At 47.5% G+C, this 18,705-nt stretch overlaps 1 protein-coding gene across 1 annotated transcript in view; it reads right to left on the bottom strand.

The window, feature by feature from the left end:
* Window positions 1-18,705, bottom strand: part of IMMT (inner membrane mitochondrial protein) — a 946,894-nt gene that overhangs the window by 654,017 nt on the left and 274,172 nt on the right. Inside the window, exon 6 of the mRNA XM_069632176.1 lies at window positions 5,089-5,187. Within this exon, the coding sequence (XP_069488277.1) occupies window positions 5,089-5,187 (99 nt within the window). The remainder of the gene's footprint in view (window positions 1-5,088; window positions 5,188-18,705) is intronic.

Raw genomic sequence — 18,705 nt, forward strand, 5'->3', positions numbered from 1 at the left:
TGGGCCAGGGCATTTAGCACCCAACGGTTGGAGATGGATTTTCAAACACCGAAGTTTGTCAGCCGGCCTCCCACCGGGGTGCTCGGGTGGGGGCCCGATGTCCCAGCTGGTTCAGCCCTGCTTCGCGAGGCCTTGCCACCTTGGCCCCTTGGCAAGGACAACAATGTCCACCAGCCTTGCTGCAGTCCCTGTATGCTTCCTGCAACAAAGAACAGGCCGCCTTTTGGAGGCACCTTGAGACTTGCCTCCGGAGGTCCGAAAGGACGGTCGCTGATGGAGCGTGCCCAAGGCCCGGGCCATCTCGGTGTCCACCTTGATGGCCTGCAGTGACTCATCCACTGCCTTGCCGAACAGGATGTTCCTGTCGAAGGGCATGTCCAGTACCCTGGTCTGTACGTCCTGGCGGAAATCGGTGTTCCTGAGCAAACCGCGCCAGCTAAGGTAAACGCTGTTGCCCATCTGGCGAAAACCGGTGTCTGCGATGTCCGTGGCTACCGTGATGGCGTGGTCAGAAGCCACCTCGCCCTCCTGCAGGATTTCAAGGGCCTCCGCTCTCTTGTCATCCGGGAGGAAGTCCAGGAGGGGGGCGATTTTAAACCCCTTAATGGTCGTCACTGCCGACGAGATGACCCAACGTCCCATGGTGTCCAGCTTCTTCCCCTCGCTCTCTGGCGTGGAAGTAGATGCCGTCACCCCTGCTGATTTCTTCTTGGCCGCCGCAGAGACCACCGAGTCCGCAGCTGCGCCCGGAGGCACATAGGAGCGGAATCTGAGACCTGGTACGTCTTCTCGTACCGGTCTCTCTTCGCAGGGGCCGTGGACAGGTTCTTCAGAAGGGACAGTCCCTCGTTCCAGATGTCGTCTAACAGCGGGACTGAGAGTACAGTCTTCCTTTTGCCCTCTTGTTGATGATAAAGGAATCCCTTCTGCTCTTCGGGGCATAGCTGGAAAAGCTCAGAGACCTTGGCGATCATGGCGTGAACCAAGCCAATTTCGTCAGGAGGGGAAGGCCGGGGAGGGGGCGATGGGAGATCTGTTCCATCGTCTCCGCCGTCGTCGTCCGTCCACGCCATCTCAGTCTCCGTCTGATCCCTCGGCCGAGGGGATGGAGGTGAAGGATGGAAAGGTGAAGGTGGATGGACTCGCCTCCGCTTGGTTGGAGGACTCCCTGACGGTCCAGGTGCCGCTGGATCGTCCGCCGACGGTAAGGGCAACCTTGTCCTTATCTCTGTGCACAAGGTTTGCAGTGCCAGCAAGAGGTCTTCCGACCTGTCAGACGGTGTTGGCATTGGTTGCGATGGGAGTGTCGGCAGAGGCTCCCCCGGTTCCTCAACCTGCCGTTCTCCATCGGCTCCACCTTCGCTCTCCACATCCGCCTCGTCGGGATCCTTCCTGCAGGCCCTGACCTCGTCAAACCTCTTGTCCAGGACTGCCTTGATGACCGACAGCTCGTCCTCCGATGAGGTATCGTAGTCCGCTAGGCCTACGGCACCCCCCCTCCCCCTTCTTGGCCCAGAGGTTCACAAGGGTCTTTTCGATCGGTTGGAAAGACGATTCCCTCTGGGATGACAGGGAAACTCTAGGCCTGGAGGCCGTCTCCACTGGGGTCGCCTCCGCGGGCTTTGCCAGGCATGCCAAGACTCCCTCAATCGGGGCCTTAGCTGGGTGAATCTGGGCCTTCACAACCTTAGGCACGTCTGAGGCCTTCAGCGTGGGGGGAGGGTCACCGCCTCGCTCCCCCTTGGCTTTCTCCGTCGGGCTCAGCCGGGGCTTCTCCCGAAGCTTACCCGGGTTCTCCGACTTCTTTTTCACAGAGCCGGAGCGTTGGCTCGTGGTTGACTGCGTCAGTGACATTGCGCCCGGCCTGGTAGCCGGTGAGCCCGAACCAACAGCGCTCCCAGTGCCCGCGGAATAGCAGTGCTTTGCCTTCTGTTGGGCCCCTGTCGCCAGAGCGCCCTCAAAAGTCTTAGAAGACTGCTCAGACTTCTTCTCACCAGCTGCCAGGCTCTTGGCCTCCAGCCAGTCAGCGAGTCGTTTATGACGGTCTTTCATGGTCCGGACGGACATGTTCTTGCAGAACGTACAGTCCTCCTCCACGTGCGACTTGTTGGAGTGCAGGCAGTAGAGACACCGGGAGAGCTCATCTTCCTTGAAGACGTTCTGTAGCATCCTGGGTAGATCCTAAACAGCTTGGATCCAACGGGCGTTGAGTCTCCTTTTTGTCCTGGGCCATGTCCACGCAGGGTAGGCCTCAAAGATCTTCTGAAATCTTCCAAGAAGTGAAATGCAACGAAAAATTGAGGGGCGTAGAAATTTCTGAAACGGGTCCCCATTAATTGGAAGATGAATCGGTGGAGCTTGAGGCTCGAATTGACCGAAAAATGAGAGTAAACTCTTTGAAAAAAATGCAACACGCAGTAAAAGCCTGAGAGCTAAGCACGAGGACTCCCAACACTTGAACGTGCAGTAAAAATCTGAAGATGGCTGCCAGAGGAGATGCTTAGGTAGAGGGGAGTCATTGGCTGGGGGCAGTATGTCCCAGAGACCAGTGATTGGTTATTAGTAGAAAGACAATTCAGAAACTAAACCAACACTTATTTTTTCTTTATTGAAGATTCCCAGCCTGACGACAGGAAATATTCATCAGCATGTGAATCCATGCCAGACCCCATGCTGAAGTTGCTGAATTAAAGAGACAAGCAAACATTGCCCAAGACTGTAGGCACATCCTTTCTATAGTGAAACCAGACCTATTGAAATCTAACCACCTGTATTCTAAAGTTGTTTAAAGTCCAGTGTACTCTAATACAAGTGTGACAAAATTATCCAAAGATGGAAGAGTGGCAATACAGCTTCAGGGTAGCTACAGGAACCAAGGTGTGAATGGAGCTGGGTGCTTGTAAGAATCATGGAGTCAACAATCTAATGATGAGACTGTTGAAGCTGAGAGAGAAGCAGTCTGGAAGCAAAGGCAGATTATATTGGTGGCAGTAAGACAGAAGAAGCAAAGAGGCTGACCTTTTCTGATAACATAGGAATCAATAGTGCCTTGCCTACCTGTCTTTAAATTGCCTAACAATCATAAAGTACCAAGTTGAAGCAGATCCATCAGAACTGTGGATGTCAATAATACCGTCAGTGAATGCTGTATTAAAGGTGGTTGAAGCAGTGGCATGCTGTGGAGCAAAGGAGCCTGTCCCCACAGTAACGGCAGTAGAAGAGAGTTGACAAGAGGAAAGCAACACCCTAAGAAGAAACATCCTGACAAGTTATATCAAAGAGGTTATAAACGCAGACAGTTGCTGAAGCAGAAGGGGTCCTTTCATCTTTGAACTCTGGCAATAACATCCTGGAAAGAGGATATCCAGGATTACAATTGGTGTGGTTTTCTTTTGGAAGGGGAACTTTCCAACAGAAAGCGAAAGAACTGTTACCAGTGGATTTTTGTTTAGATGAACGTTTGTTTCTTTTAGAACCGATTCAAGACTTTCCTTTTCTTTATGAACACTTGCAGAGATTGACTTTCGACAATCCTGGGAAAGGGATCTACCCAGGAAAGGTAAAGCTCATCCAAGTCACTGGTTGTTTGGTAATCTCTTATGTATGTTGTTTATAATTTACTTTGAATGTTTTGTTTTAGTATGAGGGCCAGTTGTGTATGCTAGGAGAAATCCCCTTAGAACTTAGACTATGCAGGGAAATCCCTGTTAGAGTGGATTTTGTTCGGGTTTATTTGCTCTTTGTTATTAAAAAAATTTCTAACACTGAGAAAATCACAAGCAGTTTGTCCGTCTTGCATTACTGACCCCTCAGAATGGCAAGGCAGAAAGGATTTAAGCAATAGCTCAGGTGAGTAGGTGGGTCTTCAAAGCACGCTTAAAAACGATCCAACGAGGCACAACCCCTCAAATCTGGAGGTAATGCATGCAGAAAAGAATAGACCTTGTAAAAAAGAAATCAAAAAAATAAAGGATCAAGGATGTTGTGGCATAATGAAAAGTGGCATAATGAAAAAGCCATTTCTAGAAAAAGGTGAAGTATAGGCTGGCAAGAGAAAGTGGTGCTGTATTGAGAATGTTAATGCAAATCTGAGGGTAGGGAGTGAGTGAAAGGATGACTCAGTAGTAGGGAGTAGTTGTGTGGGGGCATAGAAGAAGTAGTAGTGTTGGCGTAGGAGTGGCTGCAGATTGCAAAGGGGGGTAAACATTGGGAGGGTAGTAGGAAATCAGATCGACGGGTGGAGGTAGGCTAGAGAGAAAGCAACATCGGAGGGCCAAGAGGAAGAACCAGGCAGAGAGGAGAGACAGTGGGTGGAGTAAGTAGGAGGCGATTGGAGGGAGGTGAGAGCAGCAGAGATATAGCCTGAAACATTAGTGCGGAGAGGAACCAGAGAGGAGGAAGACCTGTGTGTCTGGATGGTATAACCCATAAAATCATACCTTAGGTAAAGTTGGTAAAGTTGCTGGATAGGAACACTATTTCCCTAAGGGATACTAGATAAATAATGTGGTTGCCTCTAGGTCATCATTGAAAGCTAAATAGCTTTTAGATAGTAGGGGTTACCGATCACTACCACTAATCCGGGGTCAAGGAAGTCTGGGTTAGTGTGGGATTTCCAATCCATACGTTACAAGAGGGGGACCTTCAACATGCCATTTAAAAATCAAAATAAAGACCCTTGAACCTTATCCGGGAGTTGGTTTGTTCTTCAGGCCATCTGTGACACTATGCATTATTGAAACCGTGCTCCAGCAGAGGCATATTTGGATACAAATAACAGGCAGAAAATCAGTTTAATGAAAACACCCAGAGCAAGAAATAACCTCAGGCAATTACTTCTTTTAGAAGCAGCAAGTCTACTTACTACTCCTCAAAGAAAGCTTAAAATAAAGTAATTGAGCATGATGCAGGCTGAAATGATATTGAGATACTTGATGGCGAAGGACAGACAATATTGGGACATTGGAAAAGGATGATGTGGTATAGTCTTGTGGCTTCTAATTTGGTGAAATTTTCCACCTCTGTATGTGCTACTACAAACTAGAAATCAATGTATAGTTAAGAAAATGATATTAGATTGCATCATACATCCTGTGTTCTCCTGTTCCTTTTTGTCTTGTTCAGCAAGCCTGGCTGCCACTTCTTCTGGTGGGCGCTCCTTCATGGGAAGGAAAGCTTCCGGTGTACCTTAGACAAGAAAGAGTAGGAAGAGTTACTTGTAATCGCAGTGGTCTATGATGGGTATTCTCAATTATAATCAAACAAAAGAATATCTCTGCAGGTTAGCTGGAATCGGAACATAGTTCAACAAAACAAACAGCTCTTAGAAAAAGAGAATTCAAAATAGACCATTTATCCAATATTGTATTAAAAGAAAAAAAAACAGCAATTTAGGAAACACATACAATGCAGACATCGGTCTCTAAGAGTATAAGGACTTAGAAAGCAATCAATGGGGTGTACTGTCAGGCAGTCTTCAACCTTTTCATTCAAATAAGAGAAGGACACCTTTGGATATTATGAAATCTCACAATTTACTATTAAGTGAGCAAGTGTTGTTCAGGATTATAAGGAAGCTACCCATTATGGAGAAAGTTAAGGTTACTCGCTGTAGTCACTACTGTATCCCTAGTCCTCTTTCGGCCCTACAGGTTTGGGTAATGCAGAAAACCATTTTTTTGATTGATTGATATTTTATTTCTATTGCGCTCGTACACAAGTGTTTCAGAGCGCGACAAGGCGAGGGAGGGGAAACAGGGGAGAACAAACCAGCGATCTTACTAGGCCCAGTGACATTGAGAACACGCAAGTGCATGGGAGAGGGGGGAGGGGAAAGTGCATGGAAGGGGGAGAGGTGGAAAGTGCGAAGCAGAGGAGAAACAGATAAATAGCAATTAATAAATAATAAAGGCAACAAACAGTGGTAATCTAGCCAGCATTAGTCAATGAAGTCATTAGCCAATGCAGTCTCATTTTAGGGGGCCACTACTATTTAGCCCTCCCTCCCCCACATTTGGTTTTTAGGTTTTCGATTTATTTTGGTTGTTAGCCAGACCTCTGCTGAAGCCGCCACTACCACTAAACCATTTGTTTGTATATAGTCCTGTGGTAGCTGATCTGGTTCCTAGGACAGGGGTGACTTCAGTATCTACTTTGGCATGGGGGTGATTTGAACAACCGCCCTACATTAGTTTTGGGGAGAAGGTTGGTAGCAGTTAATATTTAGTTTTGGCTTCACCGGGGGTGCAATTTAAACTACTGCATTAGTAGCCCAATGTACCTTTAGGGTAGCCATTGGGGTAACTAAATAGATGTTTAAAATTCTTATCCTTTGCCATTTAGTTTCAAGGAACTCTGATTAGGGCGGCCTAAAATGGTTGTTGGGTACATGCAGGCTCTTTGTGAGCCCTTCCTAGTATCCTATTGTAGTATTGGGGGTCTGGCAGCAAGTACAGGTATGTAGAGATGATGCTGGAGGCAGGTAGGTACAAAAGGAAAGTGCCTTTATTAAGTTTCAGGGCAAGCTAAGAAAAGGCAGGCAGGAGCTAGGTAATATACATCCTCTCTAGTCAAATCTCCCATCCGGAGTCCCTGTCAGTCCTGGAACCTTGATGGCCTGTGAGGTTCCAGGCTACCTCATCACATTCTACGACCTGCATTGATGCACACAATACAAGACGCATACTACACATCCTCTCTCCTTACGAAACACACAAGCAAGAATCATTGACCAGGCTCGCCAAACTACTACATAAAGCACATCACAAAACAACCCTACAACCCAACCACATTGCAATCCCCTCATGGCGTATTCCACATTCACGTATCTAACATTCTTCATCCACCCTAAAACACTTAAACCGCCACTTACCCGGGACTGCCGCTCCCGGGTCTTACAGCGGCCACCTGGAAGCACAAACCATATCAGAACCACACTCAACCACCATCTAAACGTATGCACCTTCCACCCTGTCTGCCACCCAGACACTCAGGCCTACCACACCCGCAGCACAATCGCAACCACTCAAGAAACACAACTAACATTCAAATGACTGTCAGCACATATGACCACATTCAACACCACCATTCTCACCATCCACACATACTCCTACTACCCCGAAGAGAACATTGAAAAGTAGCAAAGAAAGGAAAAGATGCAAACAAGACACAGCACCTGCAAACACAGCAGCTGAATAGCAACAGCATGTGAAAGAAACACCATGACAGAAAGTTGATCAGACTACTGTTCAAGTGTGAAGATCTTAAAGAAAACCTGAATGTATTCACTTAAACAGATGAGCACCAATGATGGCCAATACTCACCGGTTTATAAGGAAGGGAAAGGGGGGATCCTCTTTGTGTTTTATAGAGGGGCCTGAGTCTGGAGGACTCGCCATACTCGGATTCGCCATTCCCTACGCACCATCCTGCCCTGAGACAAAATACTGTTGAAGACAGGTATGTCTGAGCTTAGCATCATGCTTTTTAGTTTCTTATTCTATAGAACCCTTTTAAAACAACACATGTCCCCCCCTTTTTTCTTGTTCCTCATCCACAGCTTGGTCAGAGAAACACACACAAGACTACCCGATTTCACAGTCCTGAGGAAAGCTATAGAACAACCCACCATCTACATCTGCGTTGTTATATAGCTGGAAACACATCTAAGTGTCGACTCCTTCTCAGTGCATGTACAATAATATTGCATTTGATTACCTTGTTGTATTAATGACTAAGTGTTGTTGACATTATATGCCGATACAATATAATGAAAATACAATTTGTGACAATGGACTTTTAGTTTGTCTATGTTTTTTTAAAAAATCCTTTGGGGTGTGTCCCAAATAAAAATTCTTAAAGCACCTGTGAAAAATTGTTGTGGGGTTCTATTACAAAAAAATCACAAGTCTTACTAACGGAGACTTGGTCTCATGTATGCTAGCGCGACACCTGTGAGTGTCTCAGAGGAAGAGGCAGCCAGAGTCCAACCCCCTCTCTTTGCAATACTCACCGGTTCATACACATCATCCGCATTAATCTACATCCATACTCCGCTTCAGGGATGACATTTTATACACACGCCCATACGTACACAACAAATAGGGATTTTCATCTCATTGGGCTTTAAATCCATCAAATTAAATATGCACTTATTGCAACAACTATGGACTTCATTACACCAGTCATCACTTCATGGCTTAACTCCATAACACCTGAAATTTGCCCATTACACAATATCATATCTTAACATTTCATGACACCTCACATTTCATTACGACTCCTCATGAACATACAGTGTCATATGTCATTGCTTCAATATCAATCAATATATATATTAGCCCATTCTCTATATATCACAGAGGGCTTAAAAATTAAATTGGGTTTCACTACTTCAAACATTTCATTTCTCAAATTGATCAAACCGCCACCAGCAGGTGGTTTCTTAAGAGTTATTAAGTGCTACACACTTCTACCCTGCAAATACTCAAAAATTATCAACACTTTCGAAGGTTTATATTACAATCTCATATTTGAGAAATCCAAAAATCAGTTAGCAATTCACTGAACATGTTTCATTTGACTAATTGTGCACAACATAAATTGGTGTGCGCTAATATGTACCAACATGCATTGGTCTGTACTAATATGAATGCACCCTACACACTCCCATTAGTGCGACGCACATTTCATTAAACCAGCACATATACATTTCCATCCATAAATCTGCATACACATGCACAATCCTAATAGTGCACAACAAACATTCCTTGAAAAATAATATTCCTGGAGAAAAGAAAACGTCCACTTCTTGCATCACACACACCATGCATCAGATTCTCAAAACCGTTCACCAAGAAAAACATACCACAACATTAATTCAAATACATTTAATCAATACATATCCACGTGTCTTAATACACATTTCACAATATCATTCCAATGCTACCTCTCCATTACCATAGATTCCACATTCATGAATACTTAAAAATATCACACAAAATAAACTCGTAAACACATTTACATGTGTCACAAAATTATCAGCACATGCAGGTCAACACCAAAATGGCCGAGTACCATGTACCGCTGAAACAAAAGGAAAATCAATATCGACACATGTAGCTGTACAAATCTCTACTTCTGTCCATGCTGCACCTTCCCAACCAGGAGCAGTAAAACCATACTGATGACTGTGCTAGTTCACATCCAGACCATACACAAATCAAAATCACTAACATGCAAAAACTGTAAACATTCATTCTCACACCATACAAATGGTACACACAATTATTATAAATCCAATACATTCATTCCAACTGCACATGTAAATGTGTACTTAGGTTTTCCCATTACATAAAGTGATATTTAATTTCACTTCCTTGTAAAATGCATGAACGTTGTGCCATAATAGCGCTCAGGTAAACAAAACAAGTCAATGGAACAGTGCGCTAATATGTGCTACCTATAAGCCACCTTTAACATATTCAACATACTTGAAAGAGCCATCTATCCTATGCTGCATTTCTTCCTGACTCAGTACGTACATTTCTATCAGTACCAACCGTAATGCCCATGCCAACACCTACAAAGCATACTATTCATCACTCAATATATCAACCAGCCACCACAACAGAATACATATATATGCTAATATACATTCCATGAATCATATACACTGAAATGCTTGACAGACACCCCAAATGATTTGGCATTTATTAGTTCATGTAATATATTATAATAGCAACTCATTCCATAATGATTTAATTTCATATCAGAGAGCATATTTCCTATGACAGTTCATTTTAAGTCCATAGGTGCTAAACACCATTACCCTGAAAATCCCTCAAAAATGTTAATAAAACTAGCAGAGTATTTTTTTTAAAACTCCCATAGTACATTTTGGATTTTAACATATCATTCAAAAACCATTGTGGACTCCAATTCCAATCTCACTCCAATCACTCTGCACACAACCATACCTGCACAATGTTATGTCCACACTAGGACTATAACAGTTATAGTCCACCAGGAGGCGCTCAAGCATCGGTCGCCTGACCCGCCGTCTCCCTTTCCTCGGGCTGATTCAAGCGTTCGGAGAGCATTATTCACAATTTACTCTCCTACCCTGCACTATTCTGCTTTGGATAACTTCCTGCTTCTCTGGATCACCATCCTAAGTGCACTCACACCCTTACTCGACTAGAACACCACTCTGTCTCTGCTCCGCTCCCGCCTCTTAGGCGGCAAGATGGCGATCTCCACTTCTCTTCTTTAAGACCTTCTCTACTGCTCCTGCTATCAATCGGACCAAGTCTTCCCAGCTGCAGTCCACAACTGTTCTCCGCCTCTGAGTCTGCTGGCTCTGCTCCTGTCTGCCTCTCCAGCGCAGCTGCAACTTGCTACTGTCTTCCTTGGCGGACCTCCGTGATTGCATGCAACTGGGTCCTGTTCCTCTTGACCAGCGATGTTGGGCTCTGCCTGCCTTCCTTGGCTGCCCCCCCCCGTGATTACAACGATTGGGTCCTGCTCCTCCTAACCCCCGGCGGTATTGCGGCTCTGCCTGTGACTTCAGTCCAAAGCACTTTTCTGCACTTCCACTTCTTTCCGCCCGACAGCCTCTTCTCCTCTCCACTATTGCTGGCCCTTCTGCAGTGACTCCCCCTGGAGGACATCCTGTGGCCACCACCGTTGCCCGGCTATATCTAGGCACGCTGGGTCCTGCTACCACCGACACACTTCGGCCCATTGGCGCCTCCCGGCAACATCTCATCTGCTCTTCAGCCCTAACCTCACTGTACCTGCGGCAGTACCGGGGCTCCTTCTAGATGGCTTTATCCTTCCTCTCAGCTGCATGCAGCTGGCTGCTCTCACCATCACCCATCTCGGCATTGAGTCTGTCTGCCCACCGCTGACTATCCTCGCCATTTCTTTTGTGACTCTGCCTATGGGACTGCGCCTGGCTACATCCATCCCCTTCAGCCCAGACCTCACAGTGCTCGCGGCAGTACCGGTGCTCCTTCTGGACAGCTTCATCTTTCCTCTCCGCTGTGTGCAGCTGGCTCCCCTCACCATCACCCATCTCGGCATGGAGTCTGTCTGCCCACCGCTGACTCTCGTCATTTCTTCAGTGACCCTGCCTTTCGGTCTGCGCCTTGCTGCCTCCATCTCCTAGTCTGTGCTGTATGCTGTCCTTGGCTGGAAGGGCTGGGTCTTGTTGCTTCCGACCCACATCGGCACGCAACCATTTCAGACTGCTGTTAACCTGCTCTACCATCCAGGGCCTTGCTTGCCCACTACCTCTGACCTCCCCCCTTCTATCCTCAAACACTAAGTGGCCTGCCACTTCACTTACCAGTGACCTCCACTACAAGTGGCCTGCCAGTCTCTCACTTTAACCTTACTCTACTTGCTACAAGACTTTTTTAAAAGATTTTATTGAATTTTACAAACAATGCTTGTTCCAACAGTTTCATTACACTTTTCTTAATCCTCCTCCTCCTCTTAATCCTCCTCCTCCTCTTAATCCTCCTCCTCCTCCTCTTAATCCTCCTCCTCCTCCATGCTTTCGGCTTCTGCCCATTTTTGCAAGTCTTTCCACCACACCTCTATCTTCGGCACATGGCATGACTTCCATCCCATGGCAATCCTTTTTCCGAGCACATAAGCCAGGTCCATCAGCTTACTTACATGCCTGGGCTTCTGTCATCTGGGGAACCCCCCCCCCCCCCAGCAGACAGACCCACACCGTATCCACTACTATCTTAACCCCTCTTTCTTCTAGTTTCTCTTTCACTCCCCTCCAGAATCTCTCTATGATCGGGCATGACCAGAACATATGCACCATGCCCACGTTCTCCTCATCACACTTGGGGCATGCTTGCCGTCCTGCATTTTCGAACCTCGATATACTCCAAGGCGTCATATAAGCCCTGTGTTTTATGTACAGCTGTATCTGTTTCAGCCTCGCGTTTCTGGACACCTTTTTATGATACCCTTGCGCCTGTTCCCACATCCCATCCCCCATTGGGGCACCGACCTCCATTTCCCAGTCCAGTCTCAACTGCGTGACCTCCTTCCCCACTTTAGACATCAACATCTCATACAGTCTGGAAATCTCGTGGCCCCCCCTCAGCTATGTCATATATCATGTCTATGGTGGCATCTAATTCTTCCTCCAACACAGTTTCAGGCCATGTTCTCTTAATCCTCTGTACCACTCTGTGATACGTGATGTACTGGCCTTCGTGCAACCCAGTTTCTTCCCGCAGCCCCTCAAAAGTTATACTTGAGCCCTCCTGCCAAACATCACCCATCGTTGCCACCCCAGCCGGTTCCCAGTGGGTCCGGAGTATCATTCGCAGCTGAGCGTCTGCCCCCGTCAATACAACCAGTGGTATCTGCGGTGAGCATGGGGACGGGTCCTCCATCATTTGGCATGCCCTGCACCACACCTTCCACACCAGTAGCATCATTTTAGGGCGCCCCACCATTTCCGTCCTGGGTACCCACATCATCTCTCAAATAAAAGGGTGCACATTCTCGCCCAAACAGCCTAAGTTCAGAGGTCTCTTCATCAGAGAGCCATTTGGCGACATACTGCAACTGGCTTGCCACATAATACGCCTCATAGTTGGGCAGCTTTATTCCTCCTTTGTCATGGAAGTTCTGAAGCTTCCATAACGCCACTGTCATGATGCCCGCTCCCAGGGAGCCGGTTCAAGCCCTACGTCCCCGAAAGCGGACATCCAGTCCCCAAGGAAGGACCCAGCAACCCCATATAGGGGCCCTTTGGACAGTGTCCTGTTGCCATAGGCGCCAGGCTCATTATGGGAGTGCTTGGGTGCACTTACCTGATGCAGACCATGCTGCAGGATCCTGGCCACCTTGAGGCCTGAAAGAAACTACTTACCCTGTGGGACTAATTTACCATCCGGGCGTGGTCGGGGAAGGATACATACCTGGAACTTCTTCCAAGGCTATTTAAACCCCACCCGAACAGCCACACGTGCTTCGCGTTGTTCTGCATCTAGCAGCTGGACGCTCACCGTGTCTGCTCCTGCATTCTGACTTCTGCCACGCCTGCCAGCATCCTGGATCACCTGCAAAGGAAGAGAAGAAGAGAACAGAAGAAGGAAAAGTCCTTACCTGCTAAATCCGCATCCCAGAGACATCTCGCCGACAATCCTGAAAAGGAATACTTATTTAAAAGCTCATCGCGTCGATCGCTGCAGCGCCGCATTCCTCTCACCTTTTCAGGGCGCCTCCATGTTCAGCAGCGATCATCCGGATTTGCAGTCACGCCCCAGCGCCTAGGGAGAAAAAGACCAGAACAAAAGGTGAGAGAGAGAAGGGAATAAGGAAAGCTAAATCTCCATGTTAAGACTTACCAGTTGATTCGTTCCCTCTTCATTTCGGGTCCGCGCCGCATCCTGGCATTTCCGGACCCCGGCCCCTAAGGGGAAAAAGAGACATCAGCGTTAATGAGCGAATGAAAAGACATTACCAAAAAAAGCTCATTAAAGACTTACCTGATTTCTACAAGGATTTCACCTCTCATCTCGGGTCGGTGCCTGTTCCCCGACATTCTGTACCCCGGCCCCTATGGGGAAAAAGACACTAGCATTAGTACATTAATGCATGGACACAAGGGGAACCTCTTATCAAAAAACTTACCTGGAAGCCAAGCAAGTTTGGTTCTCACTAATCCGAAAATCCAGTGAAGTAACTGGATACCAACGCGCCCCTGCATCAGAAGCAGGATGGAGAGCTCGTCCTTCCAGACCCTAAGAAGGATACTTCTGCGAGCCAGACAAGCCAGATTTGGGAGCCCGGTCCAGTCCGTCTTCTGAACCCTGCGCATCACCTTAGAAGAGGTCACAGCAGCGCGAACCAGGCCAGCGCCTCCGTGAGAGTCAGGTGAGCGTCACAGCCACTCTGTTTCGCGTGCCATGCCACAAAGTCCCTACACATGCTATTCAGTTTGGTGAAGAACATTTTAGGAATCGGGTACGGTATATTCCCGAAGTAGTGTAGGAGTCTCGGCAGGACCACCATCTTTAGTATTGCTCACTGCCCCATCATCGCCAAAGGCGGCTTTGCCCAAAACTGCATGCTCTTCTCAATTTTCTTGATGCTACTTCTGTATTACACCTATGCTCTTCCTCCACGGTGTGATATACGTCTATCCCCAGGTACCGAAAAGTACTAACCGCCTACGGTACCTGCAATACCGGTAACCTCTCCACTGGAATCCCTATGTACCCCCCCCCCAATGGGAACAAGCTAGACTTCTGGGGTTTCACCGCTATGCCAGACAGCACCTCGTATCTACCTAAAGCGACCTAAAAAAATCAGATGGATGACATCAGAGACGCCGGCAAACCAGCGCTCCTGCTGCTCCTAGATTTATCGGCCGCCTTTGACCTTGTGGACCATAATACCCTATGCAACCACCTTTCCATTGCAGCCAATTTCTCTCCCAAAGCCTGTGAATGGATTACCTCCTTTCTGCAGGAAAGGGCCATGAAAGTATTCTCCGACTCAGCTTGTGCCTCACCAAGTCATATCACTTGTGGAGTGCGGCAGGGATCCTGCATCGCGCCCACACTCTATAACCTCTTCACGAGACCTTCTTGACTCACTGGGCATCTCATACACCAGTTATGCTGATGACACCCAGGTGCTCATTCCACTCATGGGCGACTACGAAGCAGACAAGGCCACACTTAATTCCATCTATAGCACCATCCAAGCTTTGATGGCAGAAAACTGGCTCTGTCTCAACAGCGATAAAACAGAGCTTCTGCTGATCGGCTCACCCGCCATCGTGGGTAACCTTGACAATAAATACTGCTCATTCATCATCGACAATATACCCATAGCAGTGTCCCACACAGTTAAAACCCTGGGAGTCTACTTAGACTCTAATTCCAACATGAACAGGCAGGTCAACGCCATTGCTTCATCATCCACCTATTACGCTAAACTGCTCAATGCAGCAAGACCGTACTTAACTACACAGAACTGCCTCACCATTGCCAGGGCTATTATCGGCTCGAGGATTGACTACTGCAATGCTCTCCTTGGAGAGACTTCAGGTAAAAACATTGCTAAACTACAACTTGTCCAGAACAATGCCCTTAGGGCCGCTACAGGATTCCCCAGAAGGGACCACATTTCAGACCTGAGGAGAAAAGTCCACTGGCTTCCCGTAAAACAAAGAATCATATTCAAAACCCTTTCCCTCACACACAAATGCCTCCATGATCTGGCCCCCCCGATACTTGGCTCAGCGGGTTACCATGCCCACCTCCGCAAGGCCATCCAGACTTGCCTATACCAACATGATCACCAAACCCATAACACGCAGAGTACGTGCAGGCGGGTCCAGCTTCCCCGCTATTAAAGCTACCCACTGGAATGCCCTACCAGCGCACATCAGGGGAATTGACTCCCACTTATCGTTCCGCAAAGCCATCAAAACAACGCTATTTGTCTAAACTGCTACTTGTCTGTAACCTGCCAATATGCTGTAACTAAGTAACCACTGCCTCCTATGCAATCTTGTTTATGTACCCCTTCTTGTAACAAGCGCCTCAATGCCTTTGGGCTGCAGTGCGCTATACAAATGTAAAAAATAAATAAATAAAAGTATCTCCCGAGCACTTCCAGAATGTACTGGAGGTTTTCTCCTGGGAATCGCACGTACAGCAGCATGTCATCTGCATATAGGGTGATCAAATGCCGCTCCCCTTTCACCTCGATGCCTATGGTGTCATATTGCTGCCCCAGATAAATCGCCAGAGGTTCCAGGGCCAGTATGTAGAGCATAGGAGACCACGGGTATCCCTGTCTAGTACCCCTGCTGAGCTGCCACCTCTCTGATATGACAGATCCTGTCTTAACTCTAGCCAGCGGGGGGAAAGTAGCCGTGCAATGAACGAAGAAACGCCAGCGGTTCGCTATACAAAAGTTTCGCCCACCTTACATATCCAGGCCCTAACCTGTAGTGCTTCAGGGCCACCAGCAGCCATGGCCACTTGACGGAGTCGAAGGCCTTGATCGCATCCAAGGACACGATTGCCATTTCCTCATCGCTTTCTCTGCCAAACTCAATGATTCTCTGGAGTCGCTTATGATTATTGGTAATGTTTCTATGGGGGACATAGTAAATTAATACATCCGGATCAAACGGGCTAATGACCCTCTTTAGTCTATTCACTAGGACAGCAGTTAATATCTTGCCGTCTTGATTCAGCATTGACACGGGTCTAAAGGAACCACAGTTGCGCCCAGGTTTATTAGGTTTAGGGAGAGGTACTATGACAGCCTCTCTGTGACTCCGGTAAGCGACCCATCTCAAAACACTTTGTTTATCATCTCTAGCAGCGGGGGGGAGGACCTCTTCTATGTATACTTTGTAAAATTTGCTTGGGAGCCCCACCTGTCCCTCGGGTTTTACTAGTAGGCAGCTGCCTCACCACCTCCCCCAATTCTTCCAGGGTAATCTGGGTGTCCAATTCCTCTCTCCCCTCCTCGCTTATCTTGGGCAGCCCCATATCCTCAAGCGTTTCTTCTTTCATTGCACGGCTACTTTCCACCTCTTCTCCGTATTATACTTTATAATAATCCACAAACGCTTGATTAACTCCCTCCTAGGTGTCCTCTACTCAACCGTCTGCTCCCTCTATAGTTCCGATTGTGGCTCTGGGGGTCTCACTCTTATATAACCACGCCAAAAGTCTCCCCGGTTTATCACCTCCCGCATGCTGTGTCTCTATATATTTTTTTTTATAATTAAGGTTACACAATTTCTCCCAATATTCCACACATTTTTGCTGTAACCTTAGTATCAAGTCTAGCTTCTCCGCTGTATCGTCTCCGGCCTTTAAGGCCTCTTCCAATTTTACATCCGTCTCCTGCAGTTCAGTCGAAACCCCACCTTGCAGGCCCTTGGATTTCGCTATGGCCGCCCCACTCATGACAACTTTGAAGGCCTCCCATAGTGTTCCTGCAGAGTCCACGCTCCCAGTATTTGTTTCAAAATAGTTTACCATCTCCTCCCTCAGATCCTCTCTAAAGAAGGGGTCCCGCAACGCCTCCACTCGTAGGTGCCATGTCGGGATCCTCGCTCTCGGGGGGCAGTATTGCCACGCAAGAATCAGGGGCGAGTGGTCCGAGAGGACCCTGGCCCTATACTCGGTGTGCAATCTCTGCTATCATTTCAGGTGATGCGAAGACATAATCCAGCCTCGTTGATAACTGCTGTGGGGCAGAATAATGTGAATATTGCCTTTCCTGGGGGTGCCACACTCTCCATGCATCTTCCAACCCAAAGTTAACAAGCAATGTCTGTAGCGCCCTAGCTGCAGGGGCCGGTCTATCCAATTTCCCATCCTATCTGTCCTCCCTCGGGTTCAATACGCAGTTGAAGTCCCCTCCCCAGATCACCGCGCTTCCTACACATGCGCTCAGGTTCGCACTCAATGTCCTAATGTACGCCGCTGTGTTCTGGTTCGGGGCATACGTGTTAACAATACTTATCTCCCTGTTCTCCACCAGTCCCCTCAGCATAACCATCCTCCCGTCTGTCTCAGCCACCACTTGCAATCGCTGAAACGGGACATGTGGCGCCACCCATATAAGTACTCCCCTTGCGTAGGCAGAGTATGATGAGCCAACCAACACCCCCTTCCACTTTCCCGCAATCATATCCATCCTCTCACGTGTAAGGTGGGTTTCCTGCAGCAATGCAATATCTATTTTCTGCCTACGCAGATACAATATAACCTTGTTCCTTTTTAGTAACTATTAAGCCCACGCACATTCCATGCGAGTATTGTAAGGTCTCCCATGGCCTGTTCTAGTCCCATTCCCTCTCCTACAGGTGCAGTTTGACTTTGAATTCCAATCCAGTCTGTATAGGCTCGCATCCCATTCTAAATTCCCTTTAACCAAAAACACACCAAACTTCCCACTCCCCCTCCCTCCCGCTTCCCGTCCCTTCCCCAAAATCACACCCCACAACTGTTGCCCAGCTCCATCCCTGGATCTCAGGCTCCCCCGCATCTAGCTCTTTCTGGCTATCGCCTGTACTCGAAGCTCCGCAGGGTGAGGCCGCCCTAGTGGCCAACCTACTACAACTACAATTCGGGGGGTAGGGTGCTTTCGCCCTGCTGCTCCTATAGCACATCGGATAACTACATATTGCTATACAAATTAAATATATGTACCCGCCACTATATTCCAGTCCATCAAGTCCATTACAATCAGCGGTATTTTATCGAGTATCAGCCTCCTACAGCCGCATCCATTGTTCTTAGCCTGCGTGTTAGGCAGAAACCTGTGCAGTTCCCTCTGGGACCACTGCAAAAGATTTAAGACTACAGGTGTTTGGCAGTAAACCCACTTGGTAGCAGTCTGTACCACACAGATTCACTTGGTAGCTGTGGCTGAGCAGTCAGACTTCCCTCAAGAAGATTTAGGCAGTATACAGAGTATTCACAATAGGTCAAAAGAACAAAGTGGAACAAGCAAACACTGACCAGAGCTTGGTGTAAAAGATATAATTATTTATTTAAAACCACATCTAATAAAAACACACAGGCACTAATATTAAGCAGTTCAAAAACACGGTCACTAAAAGATATACACTCCCTTAAAAGAATATTAGACCAGTCTTAAGTAAAGCCCCACTTATTTTCAGAC

This window comes from Ambystoma mexicanum, chromosome 6q (genome assembly GCF_040938575.1).
Source record: "Ambystoma mexicanum isolate Mex_15411 chromosome 6q, UKY_AmexF1_1, whole genome shotgun sequence".
Classification (NCBI taxonomy): Eukaryota; Metazoa; Chordata; class Amphibia; order Caudata; family Ambystomatidae; genus Ambystoma; species Ambystoma mexicanum.